The sequence below is a fragment of the Vigna unguiculata genome, chromosome 10 (genome assembly GCF_037176805.1).
Source record: "Vigna unguiculata cultivar grain cowpea cultivar isolate G323 ecotype 2 chromosome 10, ASM3717680v1, whole genome shotgun sequence".
Taxonomy (NCBI): Eukaryota; Viridiplantae; Streptophyta; class Magnoliopsida; order Fabales; family Fabaceae; genus Vigna; species Vigna unguiculata.
Genome location: NC_140801.1, coordinates 2,140,581 through 2,167,116, shown reverse-complemented (window position 1 = coordinate 2,167,116; position 26,536 = coordinate 2,140,581). Strand labels below are relative to the sequence as shown.

General features: G+C 32.3%; 1 protein-coding gene across 2 annotated transcripts in view; it reads left to right on the top strand.

Annotated features, from left to right (window-relative positions):
• Positions 1-19,931, top strand: part of NAD-ME1 (NAD-dependent malic enzyme 1) — a 36,785-nt gene extending 16,854 nt beyond the window's left edge. For both annotated transcript variants that reach the window (XM_028051578.2, XM_085668295.1), the window contains 13 exons: positions 1,622-1,725; positions 1,821-1,904; positions 4,149-4,255; positions 8,870-8,981; positions 9,825-9,938; positions 10,475-10,540; positions 13,582-13,654; positions 13,750-13,836; positions 15,890-15,944; positions 16,025-16,096; positions 18,807-18,869; positions 18,964-19,078; positions 19,627-19,931. In XM_028051578.2, the coding sequence (XP_027907379.1) occupies positions 1,622-1,725; positions 1,821-1,904; positions 4,149-4,255; positions 8,870-8,981; positions 9,825-9,938; positions 10,475-10,540; positions 13,582-13,654; positions 13,750-13,836; positions 15,890-15,944; positions 16,025-16,096; positions 18,807-18,869; positions 18,964-19,078; positions 19,627-19,701 (1,127 nt within the window). In that variant the 3' untranslated portion in view covers positions 19,702-19,931. The remainder of the gene's footprint in view (positions 1-1,621; positions 1,726-1,820; positions 1,905-4,148; positions 4,256-8,869; positions 8,982-9,824; positions 9,939-10,474; positions 10,541-13,581; positions 13,655-13,749; positions 13,837-15,889; positions 15,945-16,024; positions 16,097-18,806; positions 18,870-18,963; positions 19,079-19,626) is intronic.
• Positions 19,932-26,536: the final 6,605 nt, after the last annotated feature.

The window sequence follows — 26,536 nt, the reverse complement described above, 5'->3', positions numbered from 1 at the left end:
CATTATCTTGAAAAACATTATATCATAGGTCTTTCATGAGTTTCTTAACAGAAATTAAACTAATGGACAATTTGGGACTATGAAGAACATTTTTCGGTGTTGTGGATGGATTTATGTTAACTTGTCCGGTTGCAGTGATGGAAGTGCCATACACAATGAATATTTTCTTACTACTAGGGCAAGGGGTGTAGGAGGAGAAATTTTTATGTAGTTGTGTAATGTGATTAGTGGTGCCAAAATTAAGTATCTAGTATTTGTTATAGAATCTATATGAAACATTAAGTCCAACAACTAAAGGAAAATTTTCAAACGTACCTGAATATGAATATGCCAGTGAACAAGTACTTGTTGGTTTATCAAATTTCTTGAGGAAGGATCTCATTTTCTTGACTTTTTCTTCATTGGGTTGAACCAATTGTCCTGGTTTCCCCCTTAGTTTCAGTAGCCATGTGTCTGGGATTTATTTTTCCCTATTTTAGTTGTTTCAACTGAATCCATTGTGGTTGCAGCAAGACAAAGGCAATGAATGACAAGATAAATCATGACAACAATTAATGCTACCTTCAAAGAGATGATTGACAAAAATGAAGATTGTCGTCTAGGATTATGGATGATTGGTAGAATTGAAGGTTGTCATTTAGGATGTTAGGATTTTTGGAAGTCCCACATCAACTAGAGATAAGGTTAATTTACAATTGTTAGAATTATTACCTATTGTATCATTAACCCTATGTATAGGGTGTTGAGTGTGGGAAACTATCTACTGCCGTATCTACTGCTGTATCTAATCATGCCTAGTATCTTGGAGCAGTCTTTTCATATTCCATGTACTTGCTTCATTATAAATAGAAGAGAGGGAGAGTGGTCCTGTTGTCCACTACTCATATATTTTAAAGTCTCAGTCTTAAGTACAATATATAAATTGGTGCAAATCTTATCTTACAAGACGATTTGGTAGTTTAGTTAGGCTTAAAGTCCACTCCTTAACATGATATTAGAGCCATGAGATAGAGGCTATCCTAGGAAAATTTATTGTTTGTTGGGTCTATTGTTTCACCCACTATCTAGGTACTATCGGACCACCCATTAATATCTAGTCCCACATTCGAGATATATAAGCCTTGGCGTGAGGGGGGTGTATTGAGAGTCTCACATCAACTAGAGATAAGATCAATTTACAATATATAAGTGGACTCAAACCTAATTCTTACATGCCGATTTTGTGGGTTGAGTTAGGCTTAAAATCCACTTCTTACAAGGATGTGCAGTCAGAGGTGGCTCTTAGGATCTCAGCGCAACGCCATCTCAAATATTAGGGTAGATATAATTATTTTATTGCTAAGAGTACATCAAATATATATATATATATATATATATATATATATATGTATATACACACACAAGATTGGATAACTAATTTTGAAAATGTAATAACAACACTAAATGTAATCAGATCCCTTAGGGATATCTGCATTATACGCTTTAATTATAATATGCTAAATATAGAATAATAAAATATGATTGCTGACAATATGTATAATATCATCTCTTATCTTAAACTTTCTAAATAAACCGAGTTGAGTTGACTCTACGGAACATGATTGGTTTTTTCTTTTATAAGATTTGGGATTGCAGCAACATCGTCTTGATGGTGATGATTATCTGGCTGTTGTTGATGAATTTATGGAGGCTGTCTTTACCCGCTGGCCAAATGTAATTGTGCAGGTATTCACAATAAAAATAGCAGCATGTTTTATTTTTGCATTTTATTCACAGAGCTCATTTTTTTACAAGGCTATTAACTTTTTGTGCCAGCACAGTTTGAAGATTTCCAAAGCAAGTGGGCATTTAAGTTATTACAGAGGTACAGAAATACTTACAGAATGTTCAATGATGATGTGCAGGTAGAATTTCTTTTATATAGTGATCTTAGAAAATATTGTTAATTCTTAATTCTTAATTGTATCTGGGAATTTTGTGTATGATGTTTCTGAATCACTGTTCATTTTTAATAAATGTGATTATAAAAGTATTTCATTAGTCATTAATGCATTAAAATTTCTTAAAACCATTGATAATATTTTCAAAACAAAAGAATAAATAAAACAAAATAAAGAGGCAGCTGATTTTTAATGATATTCTCTAAATTAGATGTATGTCTATCAGTACGCTAAGGCTTAACATACGTTTATATGTGTTTAATCTAGTCGTATGCGCATACAGGGGACATACAAAAGATTATCCCTAGCTGCAAGCTTTTTTGGGATGATAAATTTTTTATTGAGGAATAAAGGACAACCAGTGAACTTTGAACTTGAGCTTTGGAGACAGACTTTGGAAACAAAGGGTTTCACATAAATAGGAATAAGACAATATATGCAATTTTGGCAAGAGACGAGGAATATGACTTGGAAGTAAAAATGGGAGTAAATGTCATTTCATAGGTTTCTAAGTTTAAACATTTGGGAATATAACTACAAAATAATGGATAAATTAATCAGGATGTCACACATAGGACGCAAGCATAATGGCTAAAATACAAGGGATGGGTTATCTGTGATTGTAATATGTCAAGCCATAAGTTTCTGAAGTTTATATATTGGGGATGGATATCACAGAATGATGGAAAACTTATGGAGGATGTCCAAGAGAATATAAGCATGATGACTAAAATAGAGGAAGGCATCAAGGGCTATTTTTGATTGCAAATTACCTAACAACCTTAAAGGCAAGTTTTAATGTATTGCTATTTATCTTATTATACTCTATGATAGTGGATTTGGGCTTTTTAAGGAAGAAGAGACAAAAGGTGAGAATGCTAAGATGTATGTGTAGTCACACAAGAAATAATAGGTATTGATGTAATCACGATTGAAGAAAAGATGACAAAAATTAGTTAAGGTCGTTTAGATACATACAAAGGTTATTGAAATAGAAGCTCTAGTGAGGGAGTAGATGTTGAAGGATGTTAACAAGTATCTCATGATGAATTATCTTTGAAGATTCAATCTTTAACCAAGTTGAATGGCCTTGTGTTGTGTGGTCCGTGTTACTGTTGAATGGCCTTGTGTTGTGTGGTCCGTGTTACCAACCTCACCAAGTGAGATAATTCTTTTGTTGTTGTAGATGTATACATACTAGTGGTTATGTTATATCCATATATATGGAAAAATAAAATAAATGAAATGATAAGATAAATAGTGCTTTCATTTTATCGTATACTCTTAACTCCAAGTTTTCAGTAAAACTATAAGATGTGCCAGGTAAGCAAAAATGTCCTAAGGTGACAATATTTACATTAACAAAGTAGCAATTATTTTATGAAGTACTTAAACTCAGATTTAAGAATGATTTAGAGTCAGATGAGAAAACAACATAGAGCCTCAATAAGTTAATAGGCCATTTATCATTTGAATCTTAGAACCTTTTTGGGATCCACTTTCTGGACAGGAAAGGGTGGTCCATCTGTTTACTTTACCCTAGTTCAGGAGAAAGAGTCTGAAGGATAGGCCCCTTTGTTTTACACCTAGAAGATATCAATAGAATTGTCTACAGACCAAACAATTAGTAACAAATCTTGATGTTCACTATATTTTAGGTATGGGCTCGCTGCAGCTTGTTTTGGCAAATGAAATCTCTTGTGATCTATTTGATTGTCGATGAATTATACCATAATTTGAGTAGATGATGGTACTTTACTATATTTTAAAGCACTCATGATTTGATATGTAACATGGGCAACTCTCCCTGAAAAGATAGCTATTAAGGGGGTTGTTAGATATCTTTAGATATCTTATCTTTCATCTTTTATCTTCTGTTTATCTGCTATTATTTCCTATCCTTATTTGTATTTTGGGCTTTTAATCCATATTTTCTTTACTATAAATTCACTACCCTATGTGTATTTAGTTTTTCACTATATTCAATATGATATCTAGAGCCTAAGATTCTTTTGACAATTTTTTTTTGTCACTCCTGCCACAACAACCACCGCTGCCGCCGGAGTTCCAGTTCAGACCAGCAACTGCATCTGGACTCCAATGGCGGCGATCTCATTGGTGCAGTGGTCGCCTGGCCAGGACACCTCATAATATGACGTCCCTATCATGATTGTTTCACTTTCTTAATGTGCAAATTTCTCCATGCAGGGAACAGCCGGTGTTGCAATTGCTGGACTTTTAGGTGCTGTAAGGGCACAAGGAAGACCAATGATTGACTTCCCAAAGCAGAAGATTGTTGTTGCTGGTGCTGGAAGGTTAGTTTGTCATGTGAAAGGACGACCATTTATGATTTAATCTAAAAGATCTCTGCTCACCAAATTATTCAGATATATATTGAAATGTGAAAGGTATGCTAGAATATTTAGAAAAATCTCATAATTGATATATCCTGTCACTTGAAAATGGTGGAAACATTTCTAAGTATACAAATCATATGCGCCAAGCTTGTTACTAATAGAGTAGCTTTGAGAACTTTGAAGAGACCATATGCGCCTGACTTTTTCCCCTAGTTGTGGTCAACTAGATGAATTAAATAATGTCATACTCCTCTGTTGTAAATCAGGGATTTATGGACCTCAAAGAGCCCATGAATGGTATTTGCGATGCAACCATTAGATTTTGCAAACAAAATTGTTGGGAGTATAGTTTTACTTCGTATATTTTCCTCTCTAGTTCTGTTTGATTATTTTTTTAGTTAACAGCTGTCTATTTCCTCTAAAATTGATGATTTGATGTAAGGTGATTTGTATTGTTTTTTCAGATGTATGGTTTCATAGGAAATAAACTTATTTGGATGACGGCTCTATTATGATAATATTAGGTGTTTGGCTTCTCCTTGGTATTAAAGTACCTGTCTCTTTATAGGAGTTTCTCCAATAGATATGGTGAAGAACTGAGTAGCATTTATTAAGTGATATTTTTTGTTTTGTACTGAAGGAGGATCTCTTATTTTCTGAGCTCTTTCTGGAGGACAGGATATCCTTCATAATGAAAAACTAAACATGAACAGAAAAAAAAAAGGGAATCCAGGATGGGGAAAGGCTTCTCAGTCTGTGCTTAAAAGAAAAACTGTCTAAACATTTAAGCTGTGGAGAGAAGTCACAAATATGATAAAACAAATGTAGGTAAGGAAGTGACATTCAGCACGATTTACAACAGATAACTGTAAAAGACACGTTGACACATTATGCTCCCTTGTTTCTATTGAAATATTTAGACTGGAGAATAGGGCCACTCCAAACAAGATAACTGCAAGGTAAGGAACAGAAGGTTTGGGTAAAAATAATTGTTTTGCTCCTGTCTAAACCAAAAATCTAAAAGGAAAGTAGTTATTGAAGTGGTCTAACGTTTACAAACATGTGCCACATAACAGAAATATAAATTAAGGAGCTGTTTAAGACCTCTAAAACATGCATTTGCATTAATGTTTTTCTGTACCATCAATAAAAAGGGATTAAGCTACAAAAACGGTTAGAATATAATCAGCGGTTACAAATTTCTAGGAAATCAACCCTTACATAATCTCGTAAATTAGGGTGATTGATTCCATATTATTATGTGCCTTTATTGTAATTGATTCTATTCAATATTATAAATACATATTGTGTGGTCTGTATTAGACATACAATACATTCATAACATATACAATTTTATAGAAACATTTTGGATTTCTAGATGTCCTTTTCATAACTGAATTAAAGAACAAATTGTCTGAATTTCTCTCATATTGATATGTTAAGGAAGAATCAAGAAACAAAGTCTAATTTTATTGCTTCCCTATTTTATAAAATAGTGATAGGTAGGGTTTACGGTGTCTAGAGAGACTCATGTGATACTAAGTTTTTTTTAATTATATTTATTTGAGTAATAGAAAATCTATGCAAATATATTCACAAATTCTTGATTTCAAATTGATTTTGGTAATTAAGCTAGGAAACAAAATTTAAATCAACAAAAGCAAGTGCACATTTTAAAGATGATAAATTGTTGGGATTGAATTACACTAAACCAAACTCTCATGTATTGATCAATCATTTACACTTGTTGGAGATCCCACATGGATTATATTGTCAAATTATAGTATATAAGTGGATGCAGACATCACTTTACAAGCCCATTTTATAAAGTTGAACTTGAAAGAATTAATATAAAAGAAAGAAGATTTTTATTCAAATTGATTCATTTGAAATAGTACACTAGCATCTATATATAGAGAAACTTGTCCTAAAGTAATAATTACAAAAAAGATCTAGAACCTTCTACTAGCTTCTAACAACCTCTAGTACAACATTTAATATCCTACTAACAATACTCCCTCTCAAGTTGGTGAATGGATATCTATCATTCCTTGTTTGCATGTGAGATTATGAAATCGCTCAGTGAAAAGACATTTTTGTGAACAAATTTGCTAATTGATGCCTAGATGGAACATATGGAGTAGTGATAAGACCATTATCCAATTTTTCTTTAATAAAGTGTCAATCTATCTGTGTGTTTGGTCCTATCATATTGAACTGGACTGTGAGTAATGCTAATAGCAGACTTATTATCACATTAAAGAATCACAGGTTCTTTATGTGCCACTTTAAGATTATTTAGAATAACTGGATGCAATTCTCACCTTACAAACCGGTTTTGTGGGGTTGAGTTAGGCTTAAAATCCACTTCTAACATGGTATTAAAGTCAAGTTAAAGCCTATCCTAGCGAACTTTCTTGGACATTCTGTTCCATCCATTATCTCGGGCCGCTAAAGAACCACCCACTAATTTCTTGTCCCACGCACGAGATGAATATACCTCGGCGTGAGGGAGTATGTTGGAAGTCCCACATCGACTAGAGATAAGGTCAATTCACAATATATAAGTGGATGCAATCTTCACCTTATAAGCCTGTTTTGTAGGGTTGAGTTAGGCTTAAAAACTCACTTCTAACAATTTTCAACCATAAGAATTCGCACACCCCATGTGCCATAACTTGAAATTCAGCCTCTGCACTAGACAATGCAAGAATATTTTGTTTTTTACTTCTCTAGATTATCAAATTTCCACCCAAGGACATGCGATATCTTGAGGTGGATTGCCTATCTGTGATAGACCCTGCATAATTTGCATCCATATACAATTCCATTTTTAATTTTCCATACTTCTTGAACAATAATCTCCTTCCTGGACTTTTCTTCAAATATTGAAAGATTCTATTTACACTGGTAAATGTCTCTCCCTTTGGTCATGCATGAATTGACTAACTATACTCACATCATAAGCTATGCCAAGTTAGGTGCGAGCTAAGTAAATGAGCTTCCCAAGAAGTCTTTGATATTGGCCTTCATTCACATTAGAATTGCCTTCATCACTCTTAGTTCTATGGCTTTGTTCTATAGGAACTCCATTGATCTTACAAACAATCTTATCTATTTCTGTAAGAAGATCAAAAACATACTTTCTTTGGGAGATAATGATGCCTTTCTTTAAGTAAGCAACTTCTATGACAATGAAGTACTTTAATTTTACTAGATCCTTCATTTCAAACTGAGCACCAGGCTTTTCTTTCAAGACTTGTTTCTCTTGCTCATCATCCCTTGCAACAATCATATCATCAACATAGACCAATATTAGAGTAAGTTTTCCTTCTTGGGAATGTTTGATGTACATAGTATGGTCATCTTGACTTTGTCGATACTGCATGGGGATCATAACTTGAGTGAGTCTACCAAATCAAGCATGGGGTGACTGCTTGAGTCTATACATGGCTTTCTTCAACGTGCATACTTTATTTTCAATAGGTCTAAAACTTAGAGGAGTTTCCATGTAGACTTCTTCCTTTAATTGTTCATGCAAGAAAGCATTTTTCACATCAAATTATTGTAATTCCCAGCCAAAATAAGTTGCCAATGAAAGAATGATTCTAACATTATTCATTTTTGCCACGGGAGAAAATGTTTCTTCATAATCAACATCATAAGTTTGAGTAGATCCTTTAGCAACTAGCCTTGCTTTTCAACTTTCTAATGTGCCATCAGATTTATACTTTACAATCTAAACCCATTTGCATCCTACTGCCTTCTTATCTATGAGCCGGTTAATAATTTCCCATGTTTGATTTTTTTTTTCTAGGGCACTCATCTCTTCATTCATGGCTTGAACTCAATTGTTATCCTTCAATGCTTCTTGAATTGTAGTAGGGACTCTAATTGCATCAATGGCAAAGAGGATTTCTGTTAGATAGGTTTTTAGTAGTTACAAAATGAGAAATAGGACACTTGGTACAAGACCGACTTCCTTTTCTCAAAGCAATGGGTAAGTCATCAAGTATAGGTTTACAATTAATATTCATGGGATTTTCCAAAGGATCAAGGGTGCCAAAAGAAGGAACACATACCCCTGGACTAGATAATTGGTGTTGTTCTTGGATCATGTTAGGTTGCTTTTGTCTCCTCTAATATTGTATACAGAAGAAATTCTTTGGACAACTAATTTTTGGAGTTGTCCTTGACTCAAAATAGAAATGTCCTTGTTAGGAGCAACTTCAGAAACATAACTAATTTCTAGAGTTGACCCTGACTCGAGAATAAAGATGCCCTTAGTAGGTGAAACTTCAGGGTTATCCATAAAAGAGGCACTAGGAGAAGTATCAAGAATACCAAGAGTAGTATGAGACGGTTCTTGTATTAAAGGGACAAAAGATGACTCAAGATATTCAAAATTTTCAGCTTCAAAAGATCTTTTCTCTCTATATATATATGCTAATGTACTGTTTCAAATTATTTAATTCAATAAAGATATTTTCTCTCATAGCTAAATCCTTTTGAAGTAGGACATTCATATCCAAGGCTATTGTTGGTAATTTGGTTATTTTATTAATACTGCAGTGCTGGAATTGGGGTTCTTAATGCAGCCAGAAAAACAATGGCAAGAATGTTGGGTAATAATGAAGTAGCTTTTGAGAGTGCAAAAAGTCAGTTTTGGGTTGTCGATGCAAAGGTACTGTTTATCATGATGTCCTTATTAGATGCATTTTAGGCTTTTGTAGTAATTAAATTTTATTTTTCATGGAAAGCATAACTTATGCATGTCGAATTTTATTGCATAGATATGTATTTCTGGGCTGAGTTTCATAGCAGCAGTGTGTGAAAAGCATTGACAGAAATGATATAAAATGTTTTTAAAAATTTTGAAACTACACAAAATGTGAAAGCCATATATAAAATTTCCTTCAATGATATGATACTATGGAAAAATAGATTTGAACTCAAACAGAAAAAACATTTTATTCTGTTTAACTTCAATGGTTTTTTTATATGAATCTACATTGTTTAATTTTTTTTAATAAACATTTGTTTGTGCATATAATTCACAATACTTTTATCATAGATTTTCAAAGACTTCGTATCCCTTATATATTCATATGCCTTCATCTTTACAACTATGGATGCAATTTATGATAAATGGTTTGAGAAATTGGGCCATATAACTTTAAACATAATTTTTAACCCTTTATTAACATCATAATTTATAAATCATCATACCATGCGTAAATGGATGAGTTAGTTAGTTGCTTGGATAGGTAGGGAACTGTTCTTTTGACTCTGCATCACTAGTAGTTTATCAATGTGAGAGAAACTCAGAATTTTGCGACAAACTGAATTGTGTAGATTTCATTAACTTCTAAAAGAGCAAGAATAACAAGTGTATTTATAGTTAAGCTCCAACAAGTGTATTTGTGGTGATTGTCAAACTCATTGCATGAAGGTGGATTCTACGCTGCCGTAATGATATATTTTGATCATGTGATATTCAATTTTCTTTTTGATTTTGCAAATATAGGGATTAATCTCTGAAGGACGTGAAAATATTGATCCAGATGCCCTTCCTTTTGCAAGAAATTTGAAAGAAATTGAGCGCCAAGGACTGAGAGAAGGAGCAAGCCTCGAGGAAGTGGTTTGTGATAATATTGCATTAGAGGCTAATTTGAATTATAAAAGCCATCATACAGAAAAAATAAAAATTTGAAAACAATACAGTTATTTCTTCAGTTATTATTATCCGATTTTCTAGGACGTATTCTTAGCATTTGAATATAAACTTAATGAATTGTCACAACTCATGAGTTACCTCTCTTTTCTGTTGTCTATAATGCTAAGCTCAACTAATATAAGTTTCTATGCCTTCTCTTCCATATATTTACAGAAAATTGCACACACATAACAAACACCCTTTAGTTTACAGCTGTGAAGTTTTTCTTTATTGAATAAAGGACAAGATGAATTTAAAAAATATTCTGGGATTGTGTATGATATAAACACAAAGCGTAATATATAGAAAAATTAATATAGCAAAGCTCTCTAATCTCTCATTTTATCTATTAGGGTCTCCTAGTTTAATATTTTATAGTCCAATATAATTCTTTGAAAATTTCCAGTTTTTAGATGAGTAACTATTGGACTGCTTACATTCTTACTGAACTCTGGTAACAGGTCAAGCAAGTGAAGCCCGATGTCCTCCTAGGATTATCAGCTGTTGGAGGATTGTTTTCAAAGGAGGTTACAATCTGAAGCTTTGATTTCATTATTCATTGCATGCTTATTTCATTAAGATTGTTGAATTATTATGGCATCTATCAATACTTGAACTATATAAGAATATAAAGAGTTACTTTATTGATGACAATCATACCAATTACATTCTCATCATCCCTATTTATTATAATCAAATCCTTTAAAATAAGAGAGTAAAAATATGTTGAAATGAATAGGGAGATTCTGAAGACATGGACAATACTTTTATCCCAATAATTTGCTATCAAACTTATTTCCTTTGAAGTTTTCTCCAAATATATTTTAGACAAGAAAAAAAAATTAACAAATATTTGAGAGGCATCAGTTTTACTTTTCATAATATGTCTACATGACACGAGTACATTTGTCAATAAAAGTAATAAACCATTTTTCTTCATAAATAAATTCTAAAAAAGGTCCACAAACATTAGAGTGAATCAAATCAAATGGGAAATTACTCTTCTATCGTAGATGAGATAAGATGCACGATGATGAATTGACAATTGACAAATATTACATTTGAAAGACTCAACAAACTATTTAGTGAACAAGGATTTTATAAGGTCGAATAAGAGATGTCCAAATCTTTTATGATGGAGGCATATTTGGGAAATACCCCATGTTTCCGACCTTTGTTTTCTTTGGGCTCTTGGATTCCAACATATACAACCTATGTTGCTCCTTAGCAATTAAAATCATAGATCGTGGCAAGGTGTTGAAATACATAGTAAATAAGAAGTTACTGAACAGTTCAAATCCTTTGTAAGTTTTTCTATAGAGATAAAAACATATTAGTCAGTTGTGCAACATTGAAAACATCTTTTAATAGAATACATGATCCTAAAGTTATATTCCAAGATCTGCATATGGGTACTCTTCCACCATTTGCAGCTGTAATGAGTTATTCTCTAGTCATTTTGACATACAAATTGAAGAAATTAGCAAATAAAGTCATGTGATCAGTTGCTCTTGAATCAAGAATCCATTCACCTTGAGACAAAGGGCCAAATATATTGAATGTACTTTGACCTTTCATGGGTAGGGTATATGATGTAGGGGACTTAGTCATTGATTCAATCATTGTTCTCATATGATCAGGTTCCTCTTTATAATCTTTCATATCAGGTGTTGAAAAAACACAACAAAGTTGTAACAGTGATGCAACTCTTGTTGCTTTTTTTCGTAACAAAGAGAACCAACAAATTCAGTTCTACTCAAACCAAAGTTAAAAGAGATGTTGCCACCCGTTAGAATGTGCACAGGAGGTCTAGACAACCTTGTCTATGGTGGTGGTGAATGGGCTTTCCAAGCAAGGCGCATGAGCTACACTTGTCAATCCTAGTGGTGGAATGTGACCGTGTGCGGCAACTGTGTTGACGATGTATATGTCAATGTTGTCTCTGTTAGAGTGGGGTACACCTTTCTAGCCCACCACTAACTTCAACGATGAAGGCAAACAATGACAGTGGCTTTCGTTAATGAGGTAGTGGAAGCAAGATTCCCAAAATTGAAGCCTCTAATACCAACTTGAGCTATGGAAGAAAATAAAAGCTTATTTTGTTGATAACAATCAAACTATTAAATATAGTGAAATCAAACCATTTACACTCTCATCACCTTTATTTCTAATAATCAAATCCTTTAAAATAAGGGAATAAAAATATGTTAAATTAAATAGGAGGATTCTGCAGATATTTTTTTCTAATTATGATGGAGATATTGGGAATATTTTTATCCTACTAATCTATTATTTACAACATCCATTTTCTATCGTCTCGAGTTTGTATAGAAAAATGAAGGAAATTTGAAAGGGGAAGTTCTGCAGATATGTTTTATGCTGCTTCCATCAATCTATTACCCAATGTTGTTTGGAGCTAAGAAATAGACTTTAAGTCTAATTCAACCATACAAAATTGGCTTGTAAGGTGAGGTTGCATTCACTTATATATTATAAATTCGTCTTATCTATAGTCGATGTGGGATCTCTAGCACAATAGCCCTCCCCCCCCCCCCCCCCCCCACCCTCACACCGAGGTATATACATCTCGAGCATAGGACTAGACATTAATAGGTGGTCTAATAGCAGCTCAGTAGGCCCAACAAACAACAAATCTCCTGATAACAAGTGACACAATAGGCTGAACAAACAACAAATCTCGTTAGGATAGGCTTTAACTCATGGCTCTGATACCATGTTAAGAAATAGATTTTAAGCCTAACTCAACCCCACAAAACTAGCTTGTAAGGTGAGGTTTGCACCCATCTTTTTTTTAAATAAAAGCCTCATGCTAGGCATCACTATGATCCTTGGCATCTCAGCTAGGCTGACACCCGAAGACATTTATCATTTGTCATCACATGAAAATGAAAATATCATTAAAAACAAAAAGAAAGATACAAAGAACTCATGGGAGGACTCAGCCAACACCCATAAACAAAAAACAGGCCAGCTATAAAGCTATACAATAGCTAAGAAGCCCTATCCAAAGGAAAAAGAAACCTATTATGATAAAAGTCCAAACTTATAGAAGATGACATAACTGTATACCATTTAAACACTTTTCTAGAAGACGGGCCTAAACTTGCCAACTTATCGGCACAAACATTTCCTTCTCAAAAAATATGTGACACCTTAAAATAAATATCTCTACAAAACTTAAAGCATTTCCTCCAACAACCTCTAATAGACCACAATACAACCTTTTAATGAAAGAAAGCTTTACAGACTAAGGTTGAATCACATTCCAACTAGTGTGGGATCTTACCTTATCTCCAGTCGATATGGGATGTCCAACATTTGGTTCCTTTTACTGATCTTTTAAAATCTTGATCCCTTTCATAGTAGTAGCACAACCACTTGTATTTTTTGTATAAACTGAACAAAAATTCAAGTGAAAAATGGTGTTAAGAAGTAGAATAATTCTACTTCTTAACAAATGGCCTATTATTTCTTGCTTTCATAGACATAAATGTTTATGTTATATTTCTTTCTTCAACATACCATTGACAGACATCCTGTCCTTCAGGTATTAGAAGCCCTCAAGGATTCAACATCAACGAGACCAGCTATATTTGCTATGTCAAATCCTACAAAGAATGGTATGTGTTTCTTTTTTTCTTAATTGATATTTGCGGTGGAAGTTAAAAACATGGATTTTAATAGTTTGTATGCCACTTCCCTCATTTTTTGACAGCTGAATGCACTGCTGAAGAAGCATTCTCCATTTTGGGTGACAACATTATTTTTGCAAGTGGAAGTCCATTTAGTAATGTGGATCTTGGTATAAGTTTGTGAATCCCCTGCAGAATATTTGTATATTAAATGTTTATTACATAACATGAAAAGTGATAATAAAACTGTTCGCTTGTTGCTTGCTGTCTTTAAACTCATTTCATATAGGCAGACTAGGATTCCTAGTGTTATTGGAACAATATCCTTTATTTTCTTTTTGAAGAATAGTGAACCAAACTCCCTATAATTAGGTACACATTCAAATTCTTCGTTAATGTTTAATTTGGGTGAATGTTTTTTCATTTTAAAGTAAATGTACATTGAGTTTGTTTTATTAATCATTTGGTTCCTATAGTTACAAAAAAAAAAAAAAAAATCTTTTAATCTCCATACGTAAAAACGTCTCCTTTTAGTTCCCACACGTAACATGTTTAATCCCTTTTAGTCCCTTAGCACATCACTTTTATCCCTTTTAGTCCCTACTGTTAGGATTAAAATCTGTAAAGAGTAAAAAGGGAAAAGTATTTAACCCAAAGGCTAGAAAGAAATCTTTTTTGTAACTGTCAAAAAAGCTGTTTCTGATATTATTTATGTAGGAGTAATTGCTCTTAAATAGAATACATAGACTTAATAAATGAAAATCCTGATTTAGGATGGATACAATCTATCCCTAGAATTCAGGATCAATGATCCTTTACAATAAATATAAGATATGCTGTCAGCCTATTAATCCTCCTAATTGTCCTTCTAATTATGGAATGTAATTAAATCTCCTTATTAGGCAATGAAAACTGAACAAGAAAATATTAACTGCAGCATAAATCAAGGGATTCTAACACTTTCCCTCAAGTTGGTCAATGGATGTCATTCATTCCCAACTTGCCAACAATAGATTGAAATGTGCACCACTTAGCCCTCTTAGATAATCAGAACAGAAAGAGAAGATGAAAAGTGAACAGAACTATTTTATTGATACTGAACTGATTCAAGTCATGTACACTGAGAGTATTTATAAGAGATTGGTTTTGTTAGTTGGTAACCACAAAACCTTAGAGCTGTCATAGAGACAACTAAACAGAATAGAGAAAACATACAGCTGTACAAAATACATTCTATTACTCTAATAAGCCCTTTAGTCAATACATCCCTGAGTTGATTTCTAAAGGGTACAAATGGTGTACATAATGTCCCATTATCCAATTTCTCCTTTATGAAATGTCTATCTACTTCAACATGCTTAGTTCTGCGCATTGCACTCGATTATGTGCTATATTTACTGTTGATTCGTTATCACAATGCAGCCTCATAGGCTTCTTCCAATCAATCTTTAGGTCTTCTAAAGTTAACTTAACCATAGTATTTCACAAATCCCGAATGCCATGGCTCTAACTATGCCTGTGCACTTGATCTTCTCACAACATTTTGTTTCTTGCTCCTCCAAGTGACTAAATTTTCTCCAAAAAAAGTTCAATATCTAGAGCTAGATCTTCTGTGTTTACAGAACCTGCATGGTCAACGATTGTGTAGGCTTCTAAGAGGCTTCTAAGAGCATCTCATTTTCCTTTATAAATAGAATTCATTTTTCAAGAGTTCCTTTCAAGTACTGTAGAATGGGATAAACAACTCTAAAATGAGTCTCTTTTGAATTATGCGTGCATTGACTATGTGTGACAAGTAGATCAATTTCTCAACCAGCCTTTAATAAGATTGATTCACCAAGTTTGTGATTTTGTTCGATGGTTTCTATCCTAATTTACCAGTTTTCAACCAATTAATCTTGGACACATTTTTGTTGGGGGATGAAATACCATGATGGGAATGCAGTTTGACAATCACTAAATTTATTAAGCAAACTAGCTGGCAAGGATTTCGTTTCTTTTTCTAACTTTTTATTAATCTACTAATTTTGAATAAGTTTGTTTCTTTGTGTATAAATCAAGCCTTGTACTTTACAGTTTCGTATGATATTTGTTCTACAACGTGCATAAAGTATGTTTTACACATTGGTGAAGTAATTTGGTGGTAGAAAATAAATCTTGTTATCCTTTCTCTTGGTCTCAGTTAAGGGGAACTCAAAAAGACAATTTCTTGTAATCATGCAGGAAATGGTCATATTGGCCACTGCAACCAAGGAAACAACATGTACCTCTTTCCGGGGTTAGTTTACACTTCACAGTTTCCTATGATATTTTACAATATACAGTTAATGTTATTTTAATTATATTCTTTTGTTCCAGCATTGGTCTCGGAACTCTTCTGTCAGGTGCTAGGATAATCTCTGATGGCATGCTACAAGCTGCGGCTGAGCGGTATGTTTTACTAGATTTATTAATTTCTGAAAGTACTTCTATTATTAATTACATCAAATCCAAAATAGGCTTTAAGCGGGAAAAGTATCAAATAAATTTTGTTGTCCACAAATAGTGTTGGAAGTCCCACATCGACTAGAGATAAGGCCATTTCATAGTATATAAGTGAGGTGCAAACCTCACCTTACAAGCTGGTTTTGTGAGGTTGAGTTAGGCTTAAACCCACTTCTAACATGGTATCAGAGCCAGGTTAGAGCCTATCCTAGCGAGATTTCGTGGACATTATGTTCCACCCGATATCGGGCCGCTAACGGACCACCCACTAATTTATTGTCCCACGCACGAGATGAATAGGGGGTGTGTTGGAAGTCCCACATCGATTAGAGATAAGGTCGGCTGCTCCCATTTCGCTTGCCGCTACTACGGGAATCGCTTTTGCTTTCTTTTCCTCTGGCTACTAAGATGTTTCAGTTCACCAGGTTGTCTCTTGCCTGCCCGTGGATTCAGCAGCAGTTCGAAAGGTTGACCTATATCGGGAATCTCCGGATCTACACTTATTTTCAACTCCCCGAAGCATTTCGTCGCTTACTACGCCCTTCCTCGTCTCTGGGTGCCTAGGTATCTACCATAAGCCTTTCTTCGTTTGAACCTCGCCCTTAACTTGAAGGCTATGCCATTGTGAGGTTGAGTTAGGCTTAAACCCACTTTTAACATGGTATCAAAGCCAGGTTAGAGCCTATCCTAGCGAGATTTCTTGGACATTATGTTCCACCCGATATCGGGCCGCTAACAGACCACCCACTAATTTATTGTCCCACGCACGAGATGAATATACCTCGGCGTGAGGGGGTGTGTTGGAAGTCCCACATCGATTGGAGATAAGGCCAATTCATAGTATATAAGTGAGGTGCAAACCTCACCTTACAAGTCGATTTTGTGGGGTTGAGTTAGACTTTAAACCCAATTCTAACAAATAGAATGGGATCATCAAACTGTGGTGATGTAGCTAAATGTGATGAATGAGAGTGTGCAATAAATAATAAATATAGTTTTAGTTGTAAGAAATCCATAAAATTAAGGGATTGGGATTAGGAATTTATTTGGTACATTTTATACTCTCATTTAAAAGTCTTATTTCAGGAGTTTTTTTCTTTTAATTAGGATTATGTTTTCCTTTGAGTACCCATGTATTGTTTCGTTTTGGAATCAGGAAAATAATTCCACAATTATTTTCTACTGCCTGCACGATTTCTCACACCATTTCATGAATCATCACTCACTAAAGTTTATGATGCTGAGTGAAGACACATGACTGACATGAATGTTTTTATTTAACAACACACCCTGCATGTAAGAGTTCTTTGGGCTTGAAGTATGAATAATATATGGCCCACCTAATGTTGCATTGTAATTTAACTTATATTTAGAAGAACATGGGGTCATCAAGGGTCTACCTCTAGACCATGTGGTTGCAGAGTATAGGCACGGGAATGGTTTACATATTTCTAACACCATCTTTGGAATAGAGAAACCTTCCATTCGGATAAATCTCATTGGAAGTTAAACGCACCCTCTAAGGTTAACTTCTACTTATATACGACAGTGTATTAATATTCTTGAAAGGATTAGTGAAAAAACACACAGGATGGTACCATTTTGAGAAAAGAGAAATCGAGAAAGAATATAATGAATTCTGTGTAGTGTATACATGAGTATTCTTATTTATACTAAAAGAAATATACAATACTGAGAAACAAAATCAATATCTAAGATTGTTTTCCTATCAAATCATATCATATCTCTCTATCTAATATCAAATCACATATATCTCCTATTTAATAGAATCAAATCATATATCTAATATAATTGTATCATATCTATAACAAATACCAATGACATGTTGAGGTCATTTCTCTTCGTATGTATGTTATGAGTGGAGGTGATAGCTTTGAATTAGTTCCTCATTTCTTTTTACATTGTTGCTCTCCTGTTCCTTTATGAAATTCTTTGTTTGGCATTATGTTGGACAATGTTGCCAATTTTTTATAAGTAGCGTTACTAGTTGTGGTAGAACTACATAAATTTTTGTTACAATGAACAATTTATGCTACCCTTAAAATGCTTTTGGTTGAAAATAATTCTTGCATATTTAAAGAGATTTCTTTGGACGAGTAGCTACTTTGAATAATGTACTAGAGTTGGCTTTTACTTAGTTTAAAACACATGATTTTAAGGGGTTTAAGGGGTTTTCACTCCTTTTCAGTCACCATGCGGCATTGGGTAGCTTTGCTTCATTGAGATGTCCTTTGTTCTCTGTTTTATTTTTTACAATTTAAGTATGACCTTTTGTTCTCCTTCCTCATATGTCAGTGTCCCCTCTTTGTATAAATGAGTTTATTATTTTTCAAAATATAAAAGCACCACACCATAAGGTTTTGTCCCCTTTGACTGACAAAGATGAAGCAATTGATAAAGAAGATGCATATGCATATTTTGCCATTTGAAGCCCGACCAGATTAAATTTAAGATTTAAACGATTACTTTTTCAAGCTTGAGTCTTACGTTAGAAATAATGATTTAGGCATCTTAACATTTTCCATGCCATTGGTAATTATTTATTCGTGCATGAGCTTATTCACCCTTAAGTGTTGAGGTCTTTCCTTGGTTTTGACTCTTTTTTTGCCCTGCCTAATATCATTGGAAACTGAAGTCTGGCTACATATATGAGTGAAGAGGAGGTCCTTAAAGGGATTATTTTCCCTTCAACATCCAGGTATAAATGAGCATTTTCTTTGCTGTTTGTAGGCTATAAGAGATGGTTCTAAAGGAGCAGCATCTTTCTCAAAACTAATACATATTTTTTGTAGAATTCGAGATATTACAGAGAAGGTAGCCGCAGCTGTTATAAAAGAAGCGTTGGAGGAGGACCTAGCTGAAGGATATCATGGAATGGATGCTAGGGAGCTAAAGAAACTTAGCGAGGTAAGTTTTCTTTGCTTGGAATATTTAATGTTTTCTTAGTATACGAGGACAATAACATTGTAATCTATATTATAATGTGGTTGGAATTAACTTTTCAAGAGGACACGCTTTACAAGGGTCCAGACAGAACTGTTGGTCAGATTAGGTTTAGTTGTTACGAAAATAAATCAGTAACTATCTTATCTAGTGTATGTGAGATTGGTTTATCTGCATTCTGATTTCCCACTTTCTAGTAACAAAAGATGGGAAAATGTGAATTACCTCCTGATAAACCAAATGGGACCTTTACTAGTGTATGTGAGATTGATTTGTCTTCGAGGATCTTGAAATTCCACAGGTTCTAATCTGAATTTTTGTTGACTCTACTTTTTACCATTTATTTCTTTGGCTTTCATTGTTTTCCGGTAATTGTTTTGTACTTTCTTCAAATGCATCAATGTTCCCTTATTATATCGCAAGAGTAGTTTATTCTCATCCAACATGAAATGCTAGTATTTATATATCAAAACTTCAAAGTTATGGATTTTTTCTATTTACGGGAATTGCAGGATGATCTTGCAGAATTTGTGAAGAATAACATGTGGAATCCAGAGTACCCTACATTAGTTTACAAGAAAGAATGAGTAACCTGCAGTTTTCTGGTAATTACAATTTCCCTCGCGATGCATCTACGCTTTAATCAGGTTAGCAGAGTCCTGCTTAGGGTGGAATCAACCATGCAGGATTAGTTGATTTAAATACTAAAACATTATAGCATTACTTTTTCTGAAAATCTAGCAAACTTATACATATATATATTTTTTGTATATGATACTTCTTCTGAGTTAAAATGAAAAATCAGGTTTGATTTTTAGTCTACTTTTAATTTTTAGTCTTCTTCTGAGTTATACTTCTGCATAACTTGCTTGGGTTAATAACTAAATTTACGAGTGACTGTTTGCTAACTAGCTCGAAAGTGATTTTCATTTAGAAACCTCTATTTCAAATGTAAATTTATAGTAAAATGTAGTGTTAATTTTCTATTTAACATAAAAGTTATATTTTATTTCCACATTTACTCAAAGAGAAATACTAAACAACACATTTTTTTCTACCATTGTTTGAAACTTGTTAATTATTAAAAACTATAAAATCAAAAGAAGGATTGATCAAATAAGAAGTGTTGTTAATATCTTAATATGGTTTCACATTTAAGCACAACCAAAAGCTGTAACTGAAAGCGTCTATAATGCAGAAAAAAACACATACAGCATGATGTTTGATAGTTACTTGTTTGTAGAGGCTACAACACTGCATTTGATGTCCAATAATTCACATGTTTTGGTCGTACAATTTTGAGGAAGACACGTGAATTCCGAATTTGGTTCTACAATATGTGGAAGACATGTGATTTCTGAAATTTCCTCATTCTATTACGATAGAGGAGGACGTCAACAATGTTCTACACTTTTAAGTGTGGCCATAGCACGACTCGTGCTCTTGTCACGTCATTTTCTTTATGTCACCGCTCTTTTGTAGAGTCATTCATACTGTATATACTTCTCATTGTGTCTACTTATCTTACATGATTTTATCATGTTTTTAGTCTTTTCCAATAGGGTAATATCCGTCTTTACTTTAAAGAAAATCGTTGTGTAATTTTCTAGATTTTTTCACACAAATAGTACACTGTCATTTTTTTTCCCAAACAACACAATGTAGGTTTAATTTACACAAATAGTACACTTTTACTGTGTTAGTCCAAAAGCATGCTTAGAATTTAGTTGTAATCTCTCACTTTCACAAACCACTAACCTCCCCCAACGCTTACCAGAGTAGTCTCTTTACATTACAACAATCCCTTCATTAGTTTGAAATCAAACTCATAACTACCAAGATGGAAATTGATTTTTTCACTATTAAATTTTGACAATTTTCTATTACAATTTTAGGTGTTATTTTTTAAGTGATTTTTCATTTTTATTTTTTTTATTCTTAATATTTAAAAATCACTTAAAAAATAAGTCATATTATAAGAAAATTGTCAAAATTTAGTAATCAAAATATTATTGTCCCTACCAAAATAGCATCCTTCTCAGCTGATTCAACAACCTGTAAAATCCTACCACACTCACAGTTGAAACCAACAAGGAAAGATGTAGAAAAAATTTATTATAAAAAGAGAAACTTGCTCTAAATTATTTTTTTATTTAAAAATTACTAAATATATTGAAACATCTCCAAGTAAATAAGATCTATTTGAGAAAATGATAAGAAATAACTTTCGAAAAAAGTATAAAAATTGTAAAAAAAAAAAAGTTAGAAAATATTAAAACGATAATAAATTGGTAAACTTAACTTGGAATAAAAATATTTATCATCGTAAAATTATTTCTTCTAGACTGGTAAAAACTGGTTGTTACACTTTGTTTTAACGAGTTTCTTTACGAAAAATTTCAAGAGTGAAAATAAAAAATATTATCGAAATTTATTTTCTTGTTAGTTAAAATTAGTTTATAAACAAATATAGAACCTTTATCATGTCGCTTTTTTGAAATATATATATATATATATTTATTTTATACATTAATTAATTCTAATATATACATACAAAAAAAAGTATTTCCTTTTTTATTTTCTCTCTCCTATAACAAGTTCTTGGAAAAGTTCGTACAAACATGATCAGCTGCGAAATCTCCAAACATAACAAACAAAAATCAAAACTAAAACAGATTATAACATATTTAGACGCGTAAAATATTTTTTCTTTTTTGCTGAAACATAAAGAGATTAAGAATTAAACTTTTTTCTATATTTGGTACACTCAAGCAATATCCTTTTCTTGTTCCTTTCTAGAATATCTTCTATGCTCTCACTTCATTGTTGATTTTTTTTCATTATCATCATTGTTAATGCTTATTGTTCTCCTTTCTTTATACCAAAATATTTCCAACTTGGAAGCAAAGTTTGGATTTCAGTTGAAACTTTATGATAACCTGAATGGCCATGATTGTGTGCACTAAGCCAAAGCCAACAACCAACTTGTATACCACTAACCTAAGGCAATAAAATCTTATTATTTTCATTTTAGTTTTTGATTAAAAGTTAAGAGTATGTTTGGGAAGTTAAAGTTCCTTTTTTAAACTAAAAATTGGTTGTAATTTGTAAAGTTGTTAAAACTTAATTATGAGTAAAAATTATGCGATGCACTGTGTTCTTCGTATAACAAATGCATTGCTTTATTGACTCACCAACCCAATAAAGATGAAAATTTAAAAATAAGTAAATCATACTTTATTTTTTTACAATTTCGATTACATTTTTTAGTTTAGGAATTCTCCTTTTAGCTTCGTCTCTATCACAGATATTATAAATATTACATATAATATGTTATTATGTTTCCTTTTTTTTCAATTTGTTGTAATTGTTTTTCTTTCAACCATTCAATTTTCTTCAGGTCTTTCAACACAAAAAAATAAATTTATGGAAGATTTCTTGCTATGGTAAACAAAAAAAAAGGATAAGAACAAGTTCTTTTGTATTATCATACCTGAAACACTTTACCTTTGTCATGAATTGAATTGAGTTTGAACCATTTGGCAAAAAAGAAATGCTTTATAATATTACTAACTTTAGATTTATGTGTAAGCAAAAATATCCAAGTGAAACAATTACCATCATCCATCGAGGTCACGAAAAAATTTAACAATTCGAAGTAGAAAAACCATTGGAATGTAAAAAGGAATGTGATTAACAGTTTTAGATGCTTATGATGAGTTCATTTTATGGAGAGAGAAAACAATATGCACAAAATCTATCAACCAAATTGATGGGTTTATTCATATTTGTGAAGGTTGAATATGTCCCAACTACCATGAACCAGATACAAGTACACACAATACACAGTAAAAATGACCACTAACAACCTTCAAGGCCACCTATTCTATACTAAGGAACCCCTTAGTAAACAGTAAGTGTCTCAACCATACTACAAATCAGGAACAAGTACATACAGTATGCAGTAAGCAGACACCACAAACCCATGAAGCCACTTACTCTATACTAAGAAACCCCTTAATATGCAGTAAGCGGACATCAACATCCATGAAGTTGCTTACTCTATACTAAGAAACCCCTTACTATGCAGTAACTGGACATCAACAACCACAAAATCGCTTATTCTATACTAAGGAACCCATTGGTATGCAGTAAGCGGATATCAACAACCACAAGACTGCTTACTCTACATTCAGGAATCTCTTAGTATGCAGTAAGCGGACATCAGCAATCACGGGGCTGCTTATTCTATACTGAGGAACCTCTTAGTATACAGTAAGCGGACATCAGCAACCACAAGGCCGCTTACTCTATACTAAGGAACCCTTTAGTATACAGTAAGCGGAGATCAGCAACCACGAAGCCGCTTACTCTATATTGAGGAACCCCTTAGTATGCAGTAAGCGGACATAATCAACCACGAAGCTACTTACTCTATATTGAGAAACCCCTTAGTATGCAGTAAGCGGACATCAACAACCGCGAATCCGTTTACTCTATACTAAGGAACCCATTGGTATGCAGTAAGCGGATATCAACAACCACAAGACTGCTTACTCTACACTAAGGAACCCCTCAGTATGTAGTAAGCAGCCATAAACGATCAATTGATTATGCAGCCCAAGAGTACCCAACCTCCCAACCTCACATGTTCGCCTACGGGATGCCTTATACTTGAAATCTTCCACAAGTATGTAGTACTCAGCCACTTTAGTTCGTGAGTTGCCCATTAACAACTTTGAAGGGTTCTTATTGTAATTTTATCTACTTCCACTAGATCCAGAAATAGTTAAAAGAGGTATTTTGGGCCCAAAGGCCCATTCTAGGTGGGATCCACAGGTAAAAAAGGTATAAATAGCACATTGTTCTATGCAATGATTACACATTAAAATATTCTCTGAATCCCTGACATCACCAGTGCTAACTTGAGCATCAGAGTGTCTTTTGCAGGCACCCATGTGCCGTCATCGGAGTAGAAAGACACCAAGCCAGTAACCGAGCACTAGAGCAATTTAGCAGGCTTATGGAGTACAACTTTGTCCTATAAGAACAGAATATGTTAACTACGATAGAAGTTTCTTTCATGGTTGAATTATAGTAGTTGACTAGTACATATGGAGTGTGGAGTAAATCTATTTGCAAGGTAACTCTAAAATTCTAAATTATAATTTATTATTTTTTGTTGGAAATAGTCCAAGAGTGAGTCAAAAAGTTCCACATTGGATATAATAGACAAAGTTAAACATTATATAAGAATAAATGTCCATGATCTCATTGCCTTTAGATTTTTGGGTAAAAGTAGTGTCAAATGCATTATATGTGTAAGATTTATGTCATATATATAGAACCACAATCTCTTAATGACTATAACCCTATAACCAAACCATAAATTGTTGAATTATTACTCGGAGAATTTATCTTTTTGTTGTCTCTTACAAACTAGTAATGAAAATCTTAATCCAATTGAATCCAAATTGCAGAATTAGAATTAGCATCTCAATTTTCAATATATTTAAGGAAAGGAGAAAATTATAACTTTGTGTGTGCTTATTGTTATAACGATATTTTTCTGTCAAGTAAATTAAAATTGTATCCATTTGGAATATATGGATGAGATGTGAATAATATATATATATATATATATATATATATATATATATATATATATATATATAAGTTGAAAAGATAAAAAAAGGACATATATTTATGTTTTGATTTTAATTTTTTTTGAACTGGTGTAAATAAAATATGATTTTTATGAAGAAGAATTTTTTTTTTCCAAATTTTAAAAGAAGAATGTAAATATTTTATAAATATTTTTGTATTTTTTTATTGATTAATAGTAATGTAACTATTAGTTGAGGTGTTACGATAATAATAATAATACAAAGAGTTATGAAAATACGAGTTTGAAAATGAAAAGTTACAGAATTGAAAAATAAAATTAAACAGTTAATCTATAAAAGATGTTATTCTACTAACCATGAGGTCAATTTCACAAACAAAAACCTTAAAGTGTAATACTAATATATTAGTAATGTTTAAAACAATATAAATAAAGAATACTCCAGTTCAACAATATAAATTTTCAAATTACAAACTTCTATATTTTTTAATAACTCAAGTCATTAGTAATTTAAGAATATAAATATTCTTGTGAGTGTCACTCTGTACACAAATTAAATTCTGGAACAAACATTTGTATATGGATCGAGTACTTGTACTTACGTATTATATGAGAATGACATATATATATATATATATATATATATATATATATATATATATATATATATATATAATAAAAAAGAAGAAGAAGTTTAAAAAATATGTATACATATTTTTTTAACTTTATTATTACTATTATTATTATATATAAAAAAAGAGATACCATAAAAATAATAATAATAATTAAAAAGACTTTGGGATTGATAAGAGGTTTCGTGATTGGGTCTGAAGAGGATGTGACTTATGGGATAAGAATCTTCAAATCATACAGTTTGGTACATCATAAATTAAGTAATTTTATAAAGGTCAAACCACTACCATTTCAGATTAAACTTGCTTAATTTACTAACTAGATAAACTGGTTCATTCTAACCTATAATAAGTATAATTTATATATTTTTTCAACTAAATCTGGTTTAAATGTTTGATGAGTTAGATTGATTCACAAATTCTAACCCATTTTAATACTTCCAAATAAAATTGATAAAACATTAAAGGTGAAACAAAAACCCTAAATTAACTAAAAAGGAGAGAAAAAGAAATCAATTATAAATCAAACTTTGTTGTTATGATAACATTCTTGTACATGGTGTTAATAAACACGGCTTTGAAAGAAAGTTACACAAAGTTTTCATTTGTCTTATCTTTTCACATGCTTTCTCACATAAACTCCCTCATCATAACAATTAAAGAAAAATAATAATAATAACATATAGTAAAAGTAGATTAGAGAGATGATTATGGGAGGTTAAAGTGCCATGAATAATCTCGTGTTAAATTAATATTAGGCTAACTGTAATTAGTATTTACTAAGTTTTTAAATTAATATTAGGCTTACATCATTTGAAGTCTCTAACAAATTTATATGTTTTCAAATAAATTTGCAGTTTTTTTATGGGTAGTAGTATGTATTTTATCTTATTTTGTGGTCTTGTTAGTTTGTCTCCGCATGTTAAAAAAATGAAATGTTATAATTAATGTAGAAAAGTATCAAGGTTAATTAAAATAATAATAATCATCTGTCACTTTACATTAACTATAAGGATAATAGTAATTTGATATACTTACACTCATTTCATATGTTTTATGTAATAAAAAAGTGAAAAATAATATATCAGAAGAATATAAAATATGTGTCAAAATAATTTTTTTAACTATAATATTGTTTTCTATTAATCATATTTTAAAATATGA